The sequence below is a fragment of the Coregonus lavaretus genome (genome assembly GCF_964263955.1).
Source record: "Coregonus lavaretus genome assembly, chromosome: 3".
Lineage (NCBI taxonomy): Eukaryota > Metazoa > Chordata > Actinopteri > Salmoniformes > Salmonidae > Coregonus > Coregonus lavaretus.
In genome coordinates this window covers 71,462,688-71,480,583 of record NC_139990.1, presented here as the reverse complement: position 1 = coordinate 71,480,583, position 17,896 = coordinate 71,462,688, and the positions used below count along the sequence as shown (strand labels likewise).

Below are 17,896 nucleotides of genomic sequence, written 5' to 3'. Positions count from 1 at the left end.
CTTCGAATGCACTCCAGACTTCGACCTCATCCAAAGAAGTCTCCAAAGAACAGTTACCAAAGGATTGTCTCACTCGCCTGGTTTCCTTCCTTCTTTCCATTCATAACTGTAGGATGTGGGATCTGCACCGGATCCAAACAGTGCATGCATGGCTGTTGTTATCCTTAATCAGCATGTGTTGCAAGATTAGCAACGAGACAACATTTATTTCAACAGGATCAAACAGGAATGGCATGGAGTGGTGAGTCAGAGATGTGATGAAGCGATTCACTGATGACGTTCTCGCTGATTGATTGACCAGTGGGCTGAGGTGATCAGAAATAATGAATGCACAGTTAACTGGCGGCTAATAGGAGGCAGCATATTAGTTATCGACCACAAAAAAGAGGTGAGCCACAGGCGCCGCTGGTCAGATCAAATGAGTAACTAACCTGCCCAGATGACGAAAGATAGGGACACACTTTGTGATAGTAGTGCCCCGCCTTCGTCACTGTTAGAACCCAGAACCCCTTCTCTCCCAATGGGTGGGAAATGAACTCGCAAACTTCTCACAATTTCCGTCTTTGTGCCAAGCCCGGTTTTCCCTTCTGTCAACGTTGTGTGTTAGCAATCATGTTTGGATGGGTTTTGGGAAAGGGGAGTACATTTGGCCAATTTACAGTGGATGTCAGGTCAATGTAAACATGCCCAGAGTGTATATTCTACATTAATGTATGGCTGCGTGAAGCGATGAGGAAGAAAAAATGCCCGTTTATTTTCTCTTTATGGAGGGATTGACAGCATGAAGCCAGAAATACAGTGAGCTCCAAAAGTATTGGGACAGTGACAATTTCTGTTGTTGTTTTGTCTCTGTACTCCAGCACTTTGGATTGGTTAAAGTGCAGACTGTCAGCTTTAATTTGAGGGTATTTTTCATCCATATCGGGTGAACCGTTTGGAAATTACAGCACTTTTTGTACATAGTCCCCCCATTTTAGGGGACCAAAAGTATTGGGACAAATTCACTTATATGTGTATTAAAGTCAAAAGTTTAGTATTTGGTCCCATATTCCAAGCACGCAATGATTACATCAAGCTTGTGACTCTTCAAATGTTTTGGTCGCATTTGCTGTTTGTTTTGGTTGTGTTTCAGATTATTTTGTGCCCAATAGGAATGAATGGTAAATAATATATTGTGTCATTTTGGAGTAACTTTTCTTGTAATTAAGAATAGAATATGTTTCTAAACACTTCTACATGAATGGATACTACCATGATTACGGATATTCCTGAATGAATCGTGAATAATGATGAGTGAGAAAGTTAGAGGCATACATTTCATACCCCTGTTATTTTAATGGTGAGAGGTTAGCATGTTGTGCTTCTGTAACTATCTCACTCATCTAGCACAGACTGGAATATGTTCTGGGATTCTTCTGATGGCATTGAGGAGTACACCACATCAGTCACTGGCTTCATCAATAAGTGCATCGATGACATCATCCCCACAGTGACCCTACGTACATACCCACCCCAACCAGAAGCCAAGGATTACAGGCAACATCCACACTGAGCTAAAGGGTAGAGCTGCCGCTTTCAAGGAGCGGCACTCTAACCCGGAAGCTTATAAGAAATCCTGCTATGCCCTCCGACGAACCATCAAACAGGCAAAGCGTCAATACAGGACTAAGATTGAATCGTACTACACCGGCTCCGATGCTCGTCCGATGTGGCAGGGCATGCAAACTATTACGGACTACAAAGGGAAGCACAGCCGCGAGCTGCCCAGTGACACGAGCCTACCAGAAAAATTACTTCTATGCTCGCATCGAGGCAAGTAACACTGAAACATGCATGAGAGCATCAGCTGTTCCGGACGACTGTGTGATCACACTCTCCGTAGCCGATGTGAGAAAGACCTTTAAACAGGTCAACATTCACAAGGCCGCAGGGCCAGACGGATTACCAGGATGTGTTCTCCGAGCATGCGCTGACCAACTGGCAAGTGTCTTCACTGACATTTTCAACCTGTCCCTGACTGAGTCTGTAATACCAACATGTTTCAAGCAGACCACCATAGTCCCTGTGCCCAGGAACACTAAGGTAACCTGCCTAAATGACTACAGACCCGTAGCACTCACGTCTGTAGACATGAAGTGCTTTGAAAGGCTGGTCATGGTTCACATCAACACAATTATCCTAGAAACCCTAGACCCACTCCAATTTGCATACCGCCCCAACAGATCCACAGATGATGCAATCTCTATTGCACTCCACACTGCCCTTTCCCACCTGGACAAAAGGAACACCTACGTGAGAATGCTATTAATTGACTACAGCTCAGCGTTCAACACCATAGTGCCCTCAAAGCTCATCACTTAGCTAAGGACCCTGGGACTAAACACCTCCCTCTGCAACTGGATCCTGGACTTCCTGACGGGCAGCCCCCAGGTGGTAAGGGTAGGTAACAACACATCTGCCACGCTGATCCTCAACACGGGGGCCCCTCAGGGGTGCGTGCTCAGTCCCCTCCTGTATTCCCTGTTCACCTATGACTGCATGGCCAAGCACGACTCCAACACCATCATTAAGTTTGCCGACGACACAACAGTGGTAGGCCTGATCACCGACAACGATGAGACAGCCTATAGGGAGGAGGTCAGAGACCTGGCCGTGTGGTGCCAGGATAACAACATCCAGGACCTCTGTACCAGGCGGTGTCAGAGGAAGGCCCTAAAAATTGCCAAAGACTCCAGCCACCCTAGTCATAGACAGTTTTTTCTGCTACCGCACGGCAAGCGGTACCGGAGCGCTAAGTCTAGGTCCAAAAGGATTCTTAACAGCTTCTACCCCCAAGCCTTAAGACTCCTGAACAGCTAATCAAATGGCTACCCGGACCATTTGCATTGTCACCCCCCCACCCCCTCTTTTTACGCTGCTGCACCTCTCTGTTTGTTATCTATGCATAGTCACTTTACCTCTACCCACATGTACATATTACGTCAATTACCTCAACTAACCTGTGCCCCCGCACATTGACTCTGTACCGGTACCCCCTTTATATAGCCTCGCTACTGTTATTTTACTGCTGCTCTTTAATTATTTGATATCTTTCAATTTTTGACTTAACACATATTTTTTTTTAAACTGAATTGTTGGTTAAGGGCTTATAAGTAAGCATTTCACTGTAAGTTCTACAGCTGTTGTATTCGGCGCATGTGACAAATAACATTTGATTTGATTTATGATTCATTCAGGCCACCCAAAAAAATCCAGTGCTGAAGTACAGAGTCAAAACAACAACAAAAATGTTCACTGTCTGTCACGCCCTGGCTCTGGGACTCTTATATGTTGAGCCAGGGTGTGTAGATTCTATGTGTTTTTGTTTCTATGTTAGGATCTAGTTCATGTGTATCTATGTTGGCCGGGGTGGTTCTCAATCAGAGGCAACGAGAATCAGCTGTTGCTTGTTGTCTCTGATTGGGAACCATACTTAGGCAGCCTGTTTGGCACAGTGTATTGTGGGATCTTGTTCCGTGTATGGTTTGTGTTTTGTTACCAAGGACTTCATGTATCGTTTTGTTGTTTTGTTCGTATGGTGAATATTTAATAAAGTATGTTCGCATTCCACGCTGCGCATTGGTCCAATCCTTTTGACGATCGTGACACTGTCCCAATACTTTTGGAGCTCACTGTATATTGTCACTGTATATTGTCCAAGAATATCATTACTTTGTGACATTTTTATCTTTGAAAATGAAATGGCATCAACTCCCCATATAATTTCTCTGTCAGAGTAGACCGAAGCAGGTTGGGTTTGACGTCCTGAAGCGAAAGAAGAAAAAGAGGATGGTCTGTTTAGATTTGGATGTTACAGTACGTGGCTGCAATGAATCCGATGTTCTCACAGTTCGGAAATATCTTGAAATGTGTTATCTGTCTGACGTATTGAGGTCTCTGTTCATTGCAGAGTGAGTAGTCGTGCAGTATGGAGATGAGCAATCACCAGGCCCCAGTGATGAATAGGCCACGGAGTACAGAGGGTGCTAATCTGGACATGATAGACGAGGTGTCGGGTTGAACTTAATTCCTGGAGACGATCACAGACACACTCAGATTAACACTAAATCTCACTCTCTCTACTCTCTCTACTCTCTCTACTCTCTCTACTCTCTCTACTCTCTCTACTCTCTCTACTCTCTCTCCATCTCGCCACTCCCCAACACAGATTGTGTGTGTGTGTGTGTGTGTGTGCACGTGTGTAGTCTGGCGGTTCTTCTCCTCTGTAAATCCTCAGTACTCTGCTTCAGTCTTCAACACCGTGGGGAAGAGTGAACCCCATGTCAAGCACTGACATCTCCTTGCTGCTGCTTCTCACATGATTACAAACTGCTGTTACAGTTCCACTTAGCAAATTTCTTGTTGTGTTTAAACGGGTTGGAGAAATGTAATATGCGAATTCATGGCCAATGGAGAAACATGCTCTGTTCAGTCTCCCACAGTTGACTTCTCCTCTATGATGTTTTAATAAGCACTGTGGTAGGTTGCCCAGTCGGTGGGACCTGTTACCCTATCTCCGCCTGTGATATTTAGAACTTGGCTCCGATCGATAGCAGTATCTCTCGTTTTCAGCTATTGTGTTTTCCCAAGGACATTTTCTTGTAAACGGGATCGCTAAGGAGTTTATATTAAGAGACGCTTATTGTGGAATGGACTGGCTGTTACTGGCTCCTTTGTCCTCCGCCAGCAACTCGATCCGGGCCCGGAGTCACTGCGGTTTGGCGCTTTCATCGGCTGTCTCAACACAGCATCAACACAGCGTTCATGAGGGCCAGTTCTGACCAGAATTAATGCAATATTCAGATTCAAAACCAATCAGCATTCAAAGTAGCAGAGGGGAACCAAAGTTTGCATGAATGACAAATTGCATAATCAGACAAATTTCCTACAAATTAGAAAATATCTTCGATACATATCTGTTACTATTGTTTGGCTTATACTGTGTGATGGACTTTTCAACTGCTGACTTTTTCCTCAGGTTCAGTCTGTTGCCTCAAGTGTACCTTTGTCCTCAGCTCTGAGGCCATCCACAGTTCTGTCTTACCACCGTGACAGGAACATGTTGTTGTTAGGCCCAGTGAACTCAGCTGCACTATCACATGTTAGTTACAGTGTAAAATACTACCAAAGACAGTTATCATTCATACTGACGGTGTCTGTATTCCACACTCTCAAACTCAAGCATTTTTCCAGGGAGTTTTTCCTTGCCACTGTGCTTCTCCCTGCTTTTTGGGGTCTAAACCGAGTTACTGTAAGGTACTTTCTGACCACTGCTGATGTAAAAAGATTTTCAAAGTAAATTTGATTAACTGATTGATGAATTGCTTGATTGGATTGCTTTACATGTAGTTGAAACTAATCATACTTCCTGTTTGTGCCCTCTGTCTCTCGTCTCTCTCCTGCAGCTAGCTATGGAGTGTACCCCATCTGCAAGGGCTGCTCGGTGTGCTCCAAGGACAATGGCTGCGTGAACTGCCAGCCCAAGCTCTTCCTGTTCCTGCGGAGGGAGAGGATGAGGCAGTACGGCGAGTGTCTTCACGCATGTCCGACGGGATACTACGGCGTTCGAGCTCCGGAGATCAACACGTGCTCTCGTAAGGCCTCCCCTCCTCCTCCCTCCTTAATCCCTCCATCATCCCCCCGCTCTCTCTTTTCTCTCTCCTCGCTCCTCTCTTATCACATGATTTATTGTCTTGTCCAATGCTCCTTATGCAGCCAAGAGGGAGAAACACATGCTTCACATTTTGAATGGCTGATCCATTAGCACAGGTGGATGTTAGTGCCGAGACAAGTCTTTATTAAGAAGGGCCTTTCCTCCAGGGGATAACAGTATAGGCCTGGATGTGGGATCTGAGGATCTGAGGCTGTAGATGTCTGATTAATCCGGCTTCTCAACCAACAGTCCCACTTGGTGAACATTTAGAGGCTTGCTTGAGGGTGTTGTGGATGGGCTTCAGAACGAAGGCTTGGAAGGCTATTCAGACGTACTTAAATGGGCTGTTATTCAAGTTCTAGGCATACCTTGGTGCTTTGTTTTGTGGAAGATTAGTAACGCTTACCAATAGTTTGTAGACTTTGTACAAACGGAACGCTGCCATGTGCAGATTAAAGTGAGTGGAATAGGATAAGGCACTCGCAGAGGGCTTGGTGATGTCATGAGGAAAGACTATCCTGATGATGTAAGGAAAAAACAATAATCATATTAGATATTTCCATTAATCCATGTCATGAATGTATATCATTTTGTGTGGGATTAATGTGCTCATGTGTTCAACGTGTTTTCTGTGTGTAGTCAGCTGTATTCAATATCAGGATTGTTTTGGTCTCATGACAACCTAAAAAAGACAACACCTTTAGACACACATCTTTTGAATTATGTTTTCTATTTTAAAAACTGAAAGGGGAAAAACTAAAACCCAACAATGGCTCTCAGCAAAATAAAATAAAAATGTACAATAATTATAAAAAAATCAAATTAATTAAATGTCTCCCTCTCCTCTCCTATTGGACCAGGCTGCTCCCCCATCTCATAACCTTATTTTAACATGGAGTCTGGCTTGAGAGAGGCCGGCTTTATAGGTTTAGAGAGAGCCTGAGGTGTTGGCTGAGTGTTTCATGTGAAAACTGAGAAAGAACTTGAACCCATTGGGTTCTGTTAGCCAAACTCCTGACAGACATGCTGAAATGAGGCCCCAGAGGAGCGTGTCAGGACCTCTAGGCCCAATAATCCAGACGCGCAGCAGACACCGGAGGAGAAACCATTTTGCTGCTTACTCGCTCGCTCTCTCCAAACCTCCATGCAAATGTGTCCGTGGTTTTGTCAGTCAGAAAAATAGAGCAAATTGACGACTGAAATGCCTGGCTTGTCGTAAACTGCTGGTATCAATTGGATTTTCCCCTCCCCGAGACACTCGCTTCCCCTGCACAGCACACACATGCTCATCTCTCCATTCCCCACAATAAAAGAGGAGAAGGAAGGGCCTGCAGTCATTTCACCCTATCTTCACAAGTCAGGGAAAATCAGAGGAGAAAGACATTTTCTTCTTCAGCGTATAGTAATTCTTCCCCATTTCTCCCCCCACTGTCTCTCTGTCCTGCGTGAAGTTTGATTTTAAGCGGTACCGACGTGCGCCACCAATGTGTGGCAAGTTCATCTGAGTCCTTTTCCGAACAAACTGCTCCCAGAACAAAAATCTTACCATTGTCAAGTAGCATCAAATCTCGGCGGCCAGGCCTACTTTGATGTGATCGCAATTGGAGTCGTGACTTCGTAATCCCACTTCGCATTTGACCTTCCTCCTTAAGTTGCACTCTTTATGTCATTTCCACTAAACAGTTTGGGCCTGTAGGCCATAACGGCCCATTCTCTCAGGGCGGCTCTACGAAGCTAATTGTCGGGTCACTGGGAATGATTTGTGGGCTGACAAGGCAGCTGGGTTCTCCTCTGAGCTCAAAGACATCGGGGTTCCTCCCCGCCACCAGTGCCCCAGACCCAGAGCCAGTGCCCCTGCTCTCTAAGAGGCCTGGAAGGTGGCATTACGTCTCAGTTATCATGGTCTTTCAAAACAGCCTCTGAAATCACTTAAGGAGCAGCTGCTTATTATTACACAAGAGTTTGTCTGTGTGATCTTATCTCATTCAAGAATGTTTTGTGGACTGCCTGGGCAAAGGAAAACCAGGTTTACACACTCACTCTCAGGCCCAGCTGTGATGAGGCTGGAACCCCAGGGCTAAGTTCCTCACTCTCTCTCAGCCGCCACTTGATAGCTTGGCATTAGGAGAAGAAAGAGTGTAGCCACACACTTTAACCTGTGTGCCAATGTGCGGTAAGGCTAGGTGACTGAAGCTAACCAGTCAACTGAACCAGCCGGTAGCTGAATTTAAAAGAGAGAGGGGGAAAGTTAAAGCTTGGGAAATGTGAGGGCAGGAAGATGACAGAGCACTAGTAGGTCCCTATAAATATCAGTTAAATCTTTTGCCTGATTCCGCTTAGTTTCTTCTCAAATTCAGTTTTCTCCGTTTAGTTTTTCCAGGTTTCATTTTTTTCCCCCAAATTGGATGTTCAAAGTCCACAACAATGCTTTTACCACACCAGGAGACCACTTTTGAGGTCTGGGAAAAATCTAAGAAATATAGCATTTTTGGTGTAGTTACCCTTTAATGCAAGAGAGCACCAGCCAGAGACTATTGTTTGGTTAGCAGTGTTTCTGTAGCGCTCATGTGATTGCAGAGTTTGCAAAACAAATGGCCACTGGATTGATACAAATCATCATGATATCATTTTGACAGGTAGGCATAGGCTACATTATAGTTAACATTCTGTTTAGAAGGTTTTGGTGAAAGCCTTTCCATCTACCAGCAGATAGTTATCATTAGCATTATCGCTAATGGCTACACAAAGTGTAGACTAGACATATGCGCACTGCACACAACACACAGACAGGGGCATTCCAGTGCCGTTTCAGAAAGTTGCGAATCACTGATGCATTTTGTTCATGGATTAACTTGGTAAAATTAATGAATTTTCTATAAGTCCAATAAATGTAGTTAATTTCCTACTAAGATCAATGAATGTTTGAAGATTGCTGAATTCTTTTTTAATGTCTGGCTTATGTGATTCTGTCCGCGTTTTCCGCATCTCTCCCTCTCTCTCTCTCTCTCTCTCTCTCTCTCTCTCTCTCTCTCTCTCTCTCTCTCTCTCTCTCTCTCTCTCTCTCTATCTCTCTCTCTCTTCATCTCTCTCTCTCTCTCTCTCTCTCTCTCTCTCTCTCTCTCTCTCTTCATCTCTCTCTCTGTTGCTCTCTGTCTCTCACATACACAAGCACACACACACACACACATACACACAAATACACACCTTTCAGCAGCTAATGGTGAAGAGTTTGGTATGAGCCATAACTCCAGATGCAGTCATGGAGGCACTTATCAGCTCAACAGACTAGTACTGCTCTATGCTCATCTGTCTCTATGTCAACCTCCACCTCTACCAGGGAGATTTCTAAGGATAGAGATTCACATATGGTTTATATACAGCCCAGTCCTGGTAAGTGCACATATATACTGTAAGTGATGTGTAAGTTAGCAAACTATGTGTAAGTTCGTTGCAGTTGCACCAGTGCTAATACAAACTAATCTGTCTACTTGCCTGGGACATCTATCTGCATGCTTTAGGTTTAGCGCATGCTTTTATAACATTATTTCATTCCCAAGCTATGGCATAGACTGTATCAGGCATCAACTGTATTTTCATATGGGTTCAAAATATTAGGAGGAGGAGGTGAATGGTGGATAACAGTGTGCTGAGTTTAACGGGAGGGAAAGTGTTGACAGGGACAGCATGAGAGTAATACTCTGAGCAAAACTTCCTCCCAGGGGCTGTATAATGGTTTTAAACACTGCTGAGGAGGTGGGGGGAAGCGGTTTGGAGGGTATCCTGGTGGACAAAGCTTTAAGTCTGGGATAGATTGTCCCTATATGCACCCCCTTCAACAAACACACGTCCCTTAGCCACACGCACCCGTGCATGCATGCACGCACAAACAAACACACACAAACACAGCTCTCCCTCAGCCACAGCGCTCCCTCAGCCACAGCATGCTGTAATGCTCACAGAAACCCCAGCAGGATGGAAACCCTGTCAAGCTGAGCTCATAGATATGGCCAATATCCTGGAAATGTGGTTCAAATATCACAGCTCGTACAGTGCCACTCGAAACTCCCCGTGATTTTTAAAACTCAATTTCTGATTTTATTTGATTGCCTCTCTCGTACTAACAATTGGTTACTGAATATCACTGTTGCATTTTGTTTCTGGTTTGTCCCGTTTTATGTATTTATTTCAATGCCAGAGTTTTGGATGATTGGTTACACCTTTGTAAGATAGTTCATTTTTAAAGTGCATCATGGGAGTTTGGTGGGTTCTGAGGTGGACAGTAGCCACACATCAGTTCTCCAGGCCAAATGAGGACTGAAGAATGAAGCACTGTAAAGGAACTAACTTATAATACCATGAGTTACGTTGGCAGCACAGGCAGAAACAGGCTACTCTGCATCTCTGTCTTCCTGTGGGTATTTCCATTGCACATTTTAACCAGAAAAATACCAGTTGCTTTTGGCCTTTGCGCCTTATCAAGGGACAGTTAATCATCACAGCTTTTACAAACCACAGTTTAGACACACTGCCAGACAACACAATGGACACAACCAACTGACAGGCGTGTTGTGTCTCCTCTCCACTGGCCCATTCTGACTGACAGGAACACCGGCACTGTCTCGCCCAGCAGCCCCTTGCCAGTGTGTTGAAGAGCATCCACGTGGAAAGAAAAGAGAATGTCAGAGGGGAGAACATGCAGCCTTGCCCTGTGCCATGAACTCCTGCCATCCATCAATCCACATGACATGGCTGGGTGGCAGCTAGCAAGCCAAGGGTTAAATGTCAGCCAAGCCTTCTGATTTAGAGAGTAGGTCAGAGCGCTATTAGGCTAGCACTAGGCTAGCTGCTTCCCTCAGACCCGCTTGGAGAGGAAGGCTGGAAAAATGGGGGTTGTTTTCCCTCGCTTCAGTGCCAGAGCTTCTTTCTGTCTGATCGTGGACATGGACACTGCCGCTGCCTGCCTGTTCAACAGCAGGCCTGGTTAGCATCCTGGAAGACTTTGTGACTTTTCATTAGACTGATGATTGGCTTGACAACCTAACCCCCATAGCTTACAAGAAAGGCCCTCTCTGGGCTCCCAACAGATTCTCCATCTTATGAAAAATGATTTATAGTATTTTTAACATGAATATTCATATAAATAAATCAAGTGATGGCATATGTCCCATGTCAACCCAATCTCAGACAGAGCACCTCTGAAATTGACAATTGCTTTGAGTGTCCCTGATCAAATTAGCAGATTTTCGATCCAGACCACAGCAGAGAGAGAGGGGAGAGTCGCTGCCAGCTAGACTCGCAGGATTAGATCACGCTTTTAAAGCTCTATGATTCAACTCCAAATGCAGTTGACATGAAAACCACAAACTGAAAAAACAAAAAATGGAAACAGTCACATTCATACAAGTGCAACCATGACTTTCCTTTAAAATATGTTGACCCCTCAGCTCTGCCACTGTCTATACTCGGTGACTTTGAATTCCTATCTTAGCAGAAACATATTTTTCTTTATTTTTACATCTTGTATTAAAGGTCCAGTGCAGTCAAAAACTAGATTTGCCTGTGTTTTATGGTATATTTCCACATTATGTTGATGGAATAATACTGTGAAATTGTGAAAATTATAATAATGCCCTTTTAGTGTAAAAGCTGTTTGAATAGAGCGCCTGAAATTTCAGCCTGTTTTGGTGGGATGGAGTTTTGGCCTAATAGACCAATAAGAAAGAGAGTTCCAAACCTCTCTGCCAATAACAGCTAGTTTTCAGTTTTCCTCTCCTCACTCAGACCATTCCCAGACAGTCCTAACAAAATTCTGGCTTGAGAAATTGCACTTTACTAAGAAGCTATTTATTTTTATTTTTGACCATTTTAATTAAAAACAATCACAGTACGGTACTTAATTGTTACCTAGAAATGATTTGATATTGAGTTACAAACTGAGAAACAAGGCTAAGAGGAGATAATGTGTTTTAAGCCTCAAGAAGAATATTAAGCCTTCCTTCCATCGGATTCCTGCCAGATCTGATGACCTCATTATTTCTTATTAGTCTCCCAGAGTCACCTAGACGAGACATTGGAGGTGGCACAGAGGTTAATCCCAAAGAGGGTTATAACCTGCTCCTATGCATCTGAGGGCCATGGGCCCCTGGGGGCCTCATCTGGGGCTCTGATTTGGGCCCCTGGCCACCGCGAGGCAGACAAGTAGCCGGGCAGATGCAGCACCCTGTGGGAACTTCGCTCATATCCATCCAACTCTGATCACAGACCCATATACAGTGGGGAGAACAAGTATTTGATGCACTGCCGATTTTGCAGGTTTTCCTACTTACAAAGCATGTAGAGGTCTGTAATTTTTATCATAGGTACACTTCAACTGTGAGAGACTGAATCTAAAACAAAAATCCAGAAAATCACATTGTATGATTTTTAAGTAATTAATTTGCATTTAATTGCATGGCATAAGTATTTGATACATCAGAAAAGCAGAACTTAACATTTGGTACAGAAACCTTTGTTTGCAATTACAGAGATCATACATTTCCTGTAGGTCTTGACCAGGTTTGCACACACTGCAGCAGGGATTTTGGCCCACTCCTCCATACAGACCTTCTCCAGATCCTTCAGGTTTCGGGGCTGTCGCTGGGCAATATGGACTTTCAGCTCCCTCCAAAGATTTTCTATTGGGTTCAGGTCTGGAGACTGGCTAGGCCACTCCAGGACCTTGAGATGCTTCTTACGGAGCCACTCCTTAGTTGCCCTGGCTGTGTGTTTCGGGTCGTTGTCATGCTGGAAGACCCAGCCACGACCCATCTTCAATGCTCTTACTGAGGGAAGGAGGTTGTTGGCCAAGATCTCGCGATACATGGCCCCATCCATCCTCCCCTCAATACGGTGCAGTCGTCCTGTACCCTTTGCAGAAAAGCATCCCCAAAGAATGATGTTTCCACCTCCATGCTTCACGGTTGGGATGGTGTTCTTGGGGTTGTACTCATCCTTCTTCTTCCTCCAAACACGGCGAGTGGAGTTTAGACCAAAAAGCTATATTTTTGTCTCATCAGACCACATGACCTTCTCCCATTCCTCCTCTGGATCATCCAGATGGTCATTGGCAAACTTCAGACGGGCCTGGACATGCGCTGGCTTGAGCAGGGGGACCTTGCGTGTGCTGCAGGATTTTAATCCATGACGGCGTAGTGTGTTACTAATGGTTTTCTTTGAGACTGTGGTCCCAGCTCTCTTCAGATCATTGACCAGGTCCTGCCGTGGAGTTCTGGGCTGATCCCTCACCTTCCTCATAATCATTGATGCCCCACGAGGTGAGATCTTGCATGGAGCCCCAGACCGAGGGTGATTGACCGTCATCTTGAACTTCTTCCATTTTCTAATAATTGCGCCAACAGTTGTTGCCTTCTCACCAAGCTGCTTGCCTATTGTCCTGTAGCCCATCCCAGCCTTGTGCAGGTCAACAATTTTATCCCTGATGTCCTTACACAGCTCTCTGGTCTTGGCCATTGTGGAGAGGTTGGAGTCTGTTTGATTGAGTGTGTGGACAGGTGTCTTTTATACAGGTAACGAGTTCAAACAGGTGCAGTTAATACAGGTAATGAGTGGAGAACAGGAGGGCTTCTTTAAGAAAAACTAACAGGTCTGTGAGAGCCGGAATTCTTACTGGTTGGTAGGTGATCAAATACTTATGTCATGCAATAAAATGCAAATTCATTACTTAAAAATCATACAATTGGATTTTTGTTTTAGATTCCGTCTCTCACAGTTGAAGTGTACCTATGATAACAATTACAGAACTCTACATGCTTTGTAAGTAGGAAAACCTGCAAAATCGGCAGTGTATCAAATACTTGTTCTCCCCACTGTATATATATAGGCTATCTATGGCTCTGTCTGATCTTAGATAGCCTCTTTGTTCCCTATCTTGATAGAGAGATGTCTGTCTGTCGTGGCGTCTCCCCCCACGTACTTCTTCTTCCGATGACCTTTGACCTCGATCACTGACTAAGAGGAAGGTCTTCAGCTTGGGAGTCTCTCCCTTGTCAGAGCTATATGCATATGTCGAATATCTGTAAATAAATGACGTATCTTCCAACTTATCTGATAAGGAGTAGGACAGGAATCGCTACCACCAGTGTTTGCTAATAAATTTGACTATAAGCTTGTTTTTGACATCTATATTGTAAGGTGAACTTTAACGTTGTGGCACTCGTTAGTCATGTGTGTTTCGGTGTACCAGCATCTCCACTCCTGTTTGTTGTCAATAACAGCAGGTTGCGCAACAAGCCGGTGCTTGAGAGTGTAGTAGCGCCAGATGTTCTTTTTTCTTTTATTTCTTCAGAGCGAAAGGAAGAAAGAGACTCAGGTGATGACAGGCCTGGGAAGGCTTGTGTTTGAGGGTTAAAGAAGAGCGCTGCGTTCCATTTTACTCCTCTGATTTATTGTCTGTTGGGTCCCTGTCTTGGGCCTGACGTGTATTGACACCGAGCCCCACTGCTATCTCATTTCAGCGGGAATGAAGAGGAGAGGAGAGAGAGATGAGAGCTAAGAAAGTAGGGAGGAGGGAGGGGAGAGCGAGCGCATCCTGCCTTTGTGTGGGCCTCTGCCTTACCTCCCCTGTTTCACTCATTCCATGCCAAAATCTCTACAGCACTGCGTAACACTAGTGGCCCAGTGTGTTTATCAAACAAGAGATAAGCAAGTGTGTGCATGATATGCTGGACCTGGGATGAGAGCAGGCATGGTAGTGAGAAGGCAGAAATGTCTATATTGTAAATGTTGGCTGCCTTCCATGTGTAGTTTGTTCTATCTATCTAGGTCATCTTCAATTGGCACGAAATGGAAGAAAACTATTTGTACTTGTCCAGTGTAGGGCAATTCCATGGTAACAGAGTGATGCTGAGACTCAGATTTTTCACTTTAAAATGTACAGGATATCCAACAAAAACCAAAGATTTCAAAGTTAAACACACAGAATGTCGGTTTGTGCTGTTTGTGGCGTCATTCTGTTACCAAACTTTGCATCAGCACTGTTCTTCAAGTAAATTTGTTTTTGTAAAATGCTCAGTGGAAATTGCTAAAAGTAGTCATTGTGCGTAGAGTTGTATTGTCTAACTTTGCAATCAATCATTGGTTTTTGTTGGATATACATTTTAAAGCAGCACTCTGTTACTGTGGAATTGCCCTACAGTGTGCCCTAATGAACACGACCCAGGAGTGCAGTAAGGTCCTACACAGGCTGCCTCAGACCACCTCTTGAATCTGAGTGTCTGTTGAATGCCTCCATATACCACATCCACACATCCGTTCCAGTAGCACTGGATTTACACAGTTTCTACTCCAACATCCCGTTTTTGCAAATCACAGCTGGTTGTCACATATGGTTGTCACCTTCGGAGAGTTTCTCTCTTTTCCTTACGATATAAGCGTATGTTAAATTACATTATTGTGCCCTAGGTTGCACTGTGCTTTTACCATTAGATAATTTAGGCTGTAGCTGATTTTATTCATGTCCCAAAGGATTATTATTATTTTTTAGCTTTTTTGTTACATATACATTTTACATAATACATACATGGTACTTTTATAAATATATTATTTATACAGACAGTACATACAGTTCTGCTTGAAAGTATGTGAACCCTACAGGGCTGGTCATTATTTTGCTATAAAATATTAAAATAAACATAATATCTAAACCCCAATTCGAAATAAAGACATTCCAAGTAAATGACAGAAACAAAATAATGTGATATTTTCATTGTTTATTTAACAAAAGTGGTTTATTTAACAGAAACTCAGATTTGATGTGTGCAAAAATGTGTGAACCCCTTCAGTCAATAGCTTGTGGCACCTCCATTAGCAGCGATAACTTGGACTAAACATCTCCCATAGCCAGTAATCAGTCTCTGACATCTATTTTGAGTATTTTAGTGTATGGGTGGTCCCGGGGATCGAACCCACTACCTTGGCGTTACAAGCGCCGTGCTCCACCAGCTGAGCTACAGAGGACCACATGCAGCAAGGATGCAGCAAGGAAGGTCTGCAAATCTCTAGATGTTATGTTTGGGTTTGCTTTTACCTCATTTATTATTGTTCTTGGGGATATTTTGGAAGGGCGTCCACTTCTAGGCCGAGTTGCTGTCATGTTAAATGCTCTCCATTTTTAAATGATTTACCTCACGGTGGACTGATGGAGCTCAAATCTTTATGAGATGATTTTATAGCCTTCCCCAGACTGATGTGCTCTCCCTATCCTCATCCTGATGTCTTCTGAGATCTCCTTTCCTCTCGGCATGGTGTGCTTTGCATTCACCTGGATGGGTACCACCAAACTGATCAAGTTTCTTATCTTTATTTATCAAAGTCCCGCCCAAACTCTTTCCTAACGATCTCTCCTTTGATTGGTTCATTTGGTAGCTAATTATTTCCCCACCTGATTCTACTTATCTACTTGATTTAACCAATGCAACTTGGGGTTCACTTATTTTTGCACCTGCCCTAATTCCTTTTTAATTTTGTTTTTCTACTACACGCATGATTTCCTCTACACCAACATATGGTATTGGTAAATATAAACCTGTTATGTCAGATCAAAAATACTGGTTCTGATTACATTTACATTTTAGTCATTTAGCAGACACTAAATTAAGATTTCATGGTAGAAACTGAAAAAATCTGTAATTGCACAAGGGGTTCACATACTTTCAAGCAGCACTGTACATACATACATATACATACATACACACATACACACATGCATACATACACACATACATATATACACATATATATATATACATACATACATTAGATTTGACTCTGGTATACATTATATTATATGTACACTACCGGTCAAAAGTTTTAGAACACCTACTCATTGAAGGGTTTTTCTTGTAGAATAATAGTGAAGACATCAAAACTATGAAATAACATATATGGAATCATGTAGTAACCACAAAAGTGTTAAACAAATCAAAATATATTTTATATTTGAGATTCTTCAAATAGCCACCCTTTGCCTTGATGACAGCTTTGCACACTCTTGGCATTCTCTCAACCAGCTTCACCTGGAATGCTTTTCCAACAGTCTTAAAGGAGTTCCCACATATGCTGAGCACTTTTGGCTGCTTTTCCTTCTCTCTGCGTTCTGACTAATCCCAAACCATCTCAATTTAGTTGAGGTCGGGGGATTGTGGAGGCCAGGTCATCTGATGCAGCACTCCATCACTCTCCTTCTTGGTAAAATAGCCTTTACACAGCCTGGAGGTGTGTTGGGTCATTGTCCTGTTGAAAAACAAATGATAGTCCCACTAAGCCCAAACCAGATGGGATGGAGTATCGCTGCAGAATGCTGTGGTAGCCATGCTGGTTAATAATAATAAAATATGCCATTTAGCAGACGCTTTTATCCAAAGCGACTTACAGTCATGTGTGCATACATTTTTACGTATGGGTGGTCCCGGGGATCGAACCCACTACCTTGGCGTTACAAGCGCCGTGCTCTACCAGCTGAGCTACAGAGTGTGCTTGAATTCTAAATAAATCACAGACAGTGTCAACAGCAAAGCACCCCCACACCATAACACCTCTTCCTCCATGCTTTACGGTGAGAACTACACATGCAGAAATCATCCATTCACCCACACGCATCTCACAAAGACATGGCGGTTGGAACCAAAAATCTCAAATTTGGACTCCAGACCAAAGGACAAATTTCCACCAGTCTAATGTCCATTGCTCATGTTTCTTGGCCCATGCAAGTCTCTTCTTTTTATTGGTGTCCTTTAGTAGTGGTTTCTTTGCAGCAAATCGACCATGAAGGCCTGATTCACACAGTCTCCTCTGAACAGTTGATGTCTGTTACTTGAACTCTGTGAAGCATTTATTTGGGCTGCAATTTCTGAGGCTGGTAACTCTAATGAACTTATCCTCTGCAGCAGAGGTAACTCTGGGTCTTCCATTCCTGTGGCAGTCCTCATGAGAGCCAGTTTCAGCATAGCGCTTGATGGTTTTTGCGACTACACTTGAAGAAACTTTCCAAGTTCTTGAAATGTTCCGAATTGATTGACCTTCATGTCTTAAAGTAATGATGGACTGTCATTTGTCTTTGCTTATTTTAGCTGTTCTTGCCATAATATGGACTTGGTCTTTTACCAAATAGGGCTATCTTCTGTAAACCCCCCCTACCTTGTCACAACA

The 17,896-nt window shown here is 43.7% G+C and overlaps 1 protein-coding gene across 4 annotated transcripts in view; it reads left to right on the top strand.

Annotated features, from left to right (window-relative positions):
* The window catches only part of LOC311114035 (R-spondin-2-like), a gene marked incomplete at both ends in the record, with an annotated part of 92,930 nt that overhangs the window by 33,546 nt on the left and 41,488 nt on the right, over positions 1–17,896 (top strand). For all 4 annotated transcript variants that reach the window (XM_084157150.1, XM_084157149.1, XM_084157148.1 and 1 more), the window contains one exon: positions 5,445–5,633. In XM_084157150.1, coding sequence (XP_084013276.1) covers positions 5,445–5,633 — 189 coding nt within the window. The remainder of the gene's footprint in view (positions 1–5,444; positions 5,634–17,896) is intronic.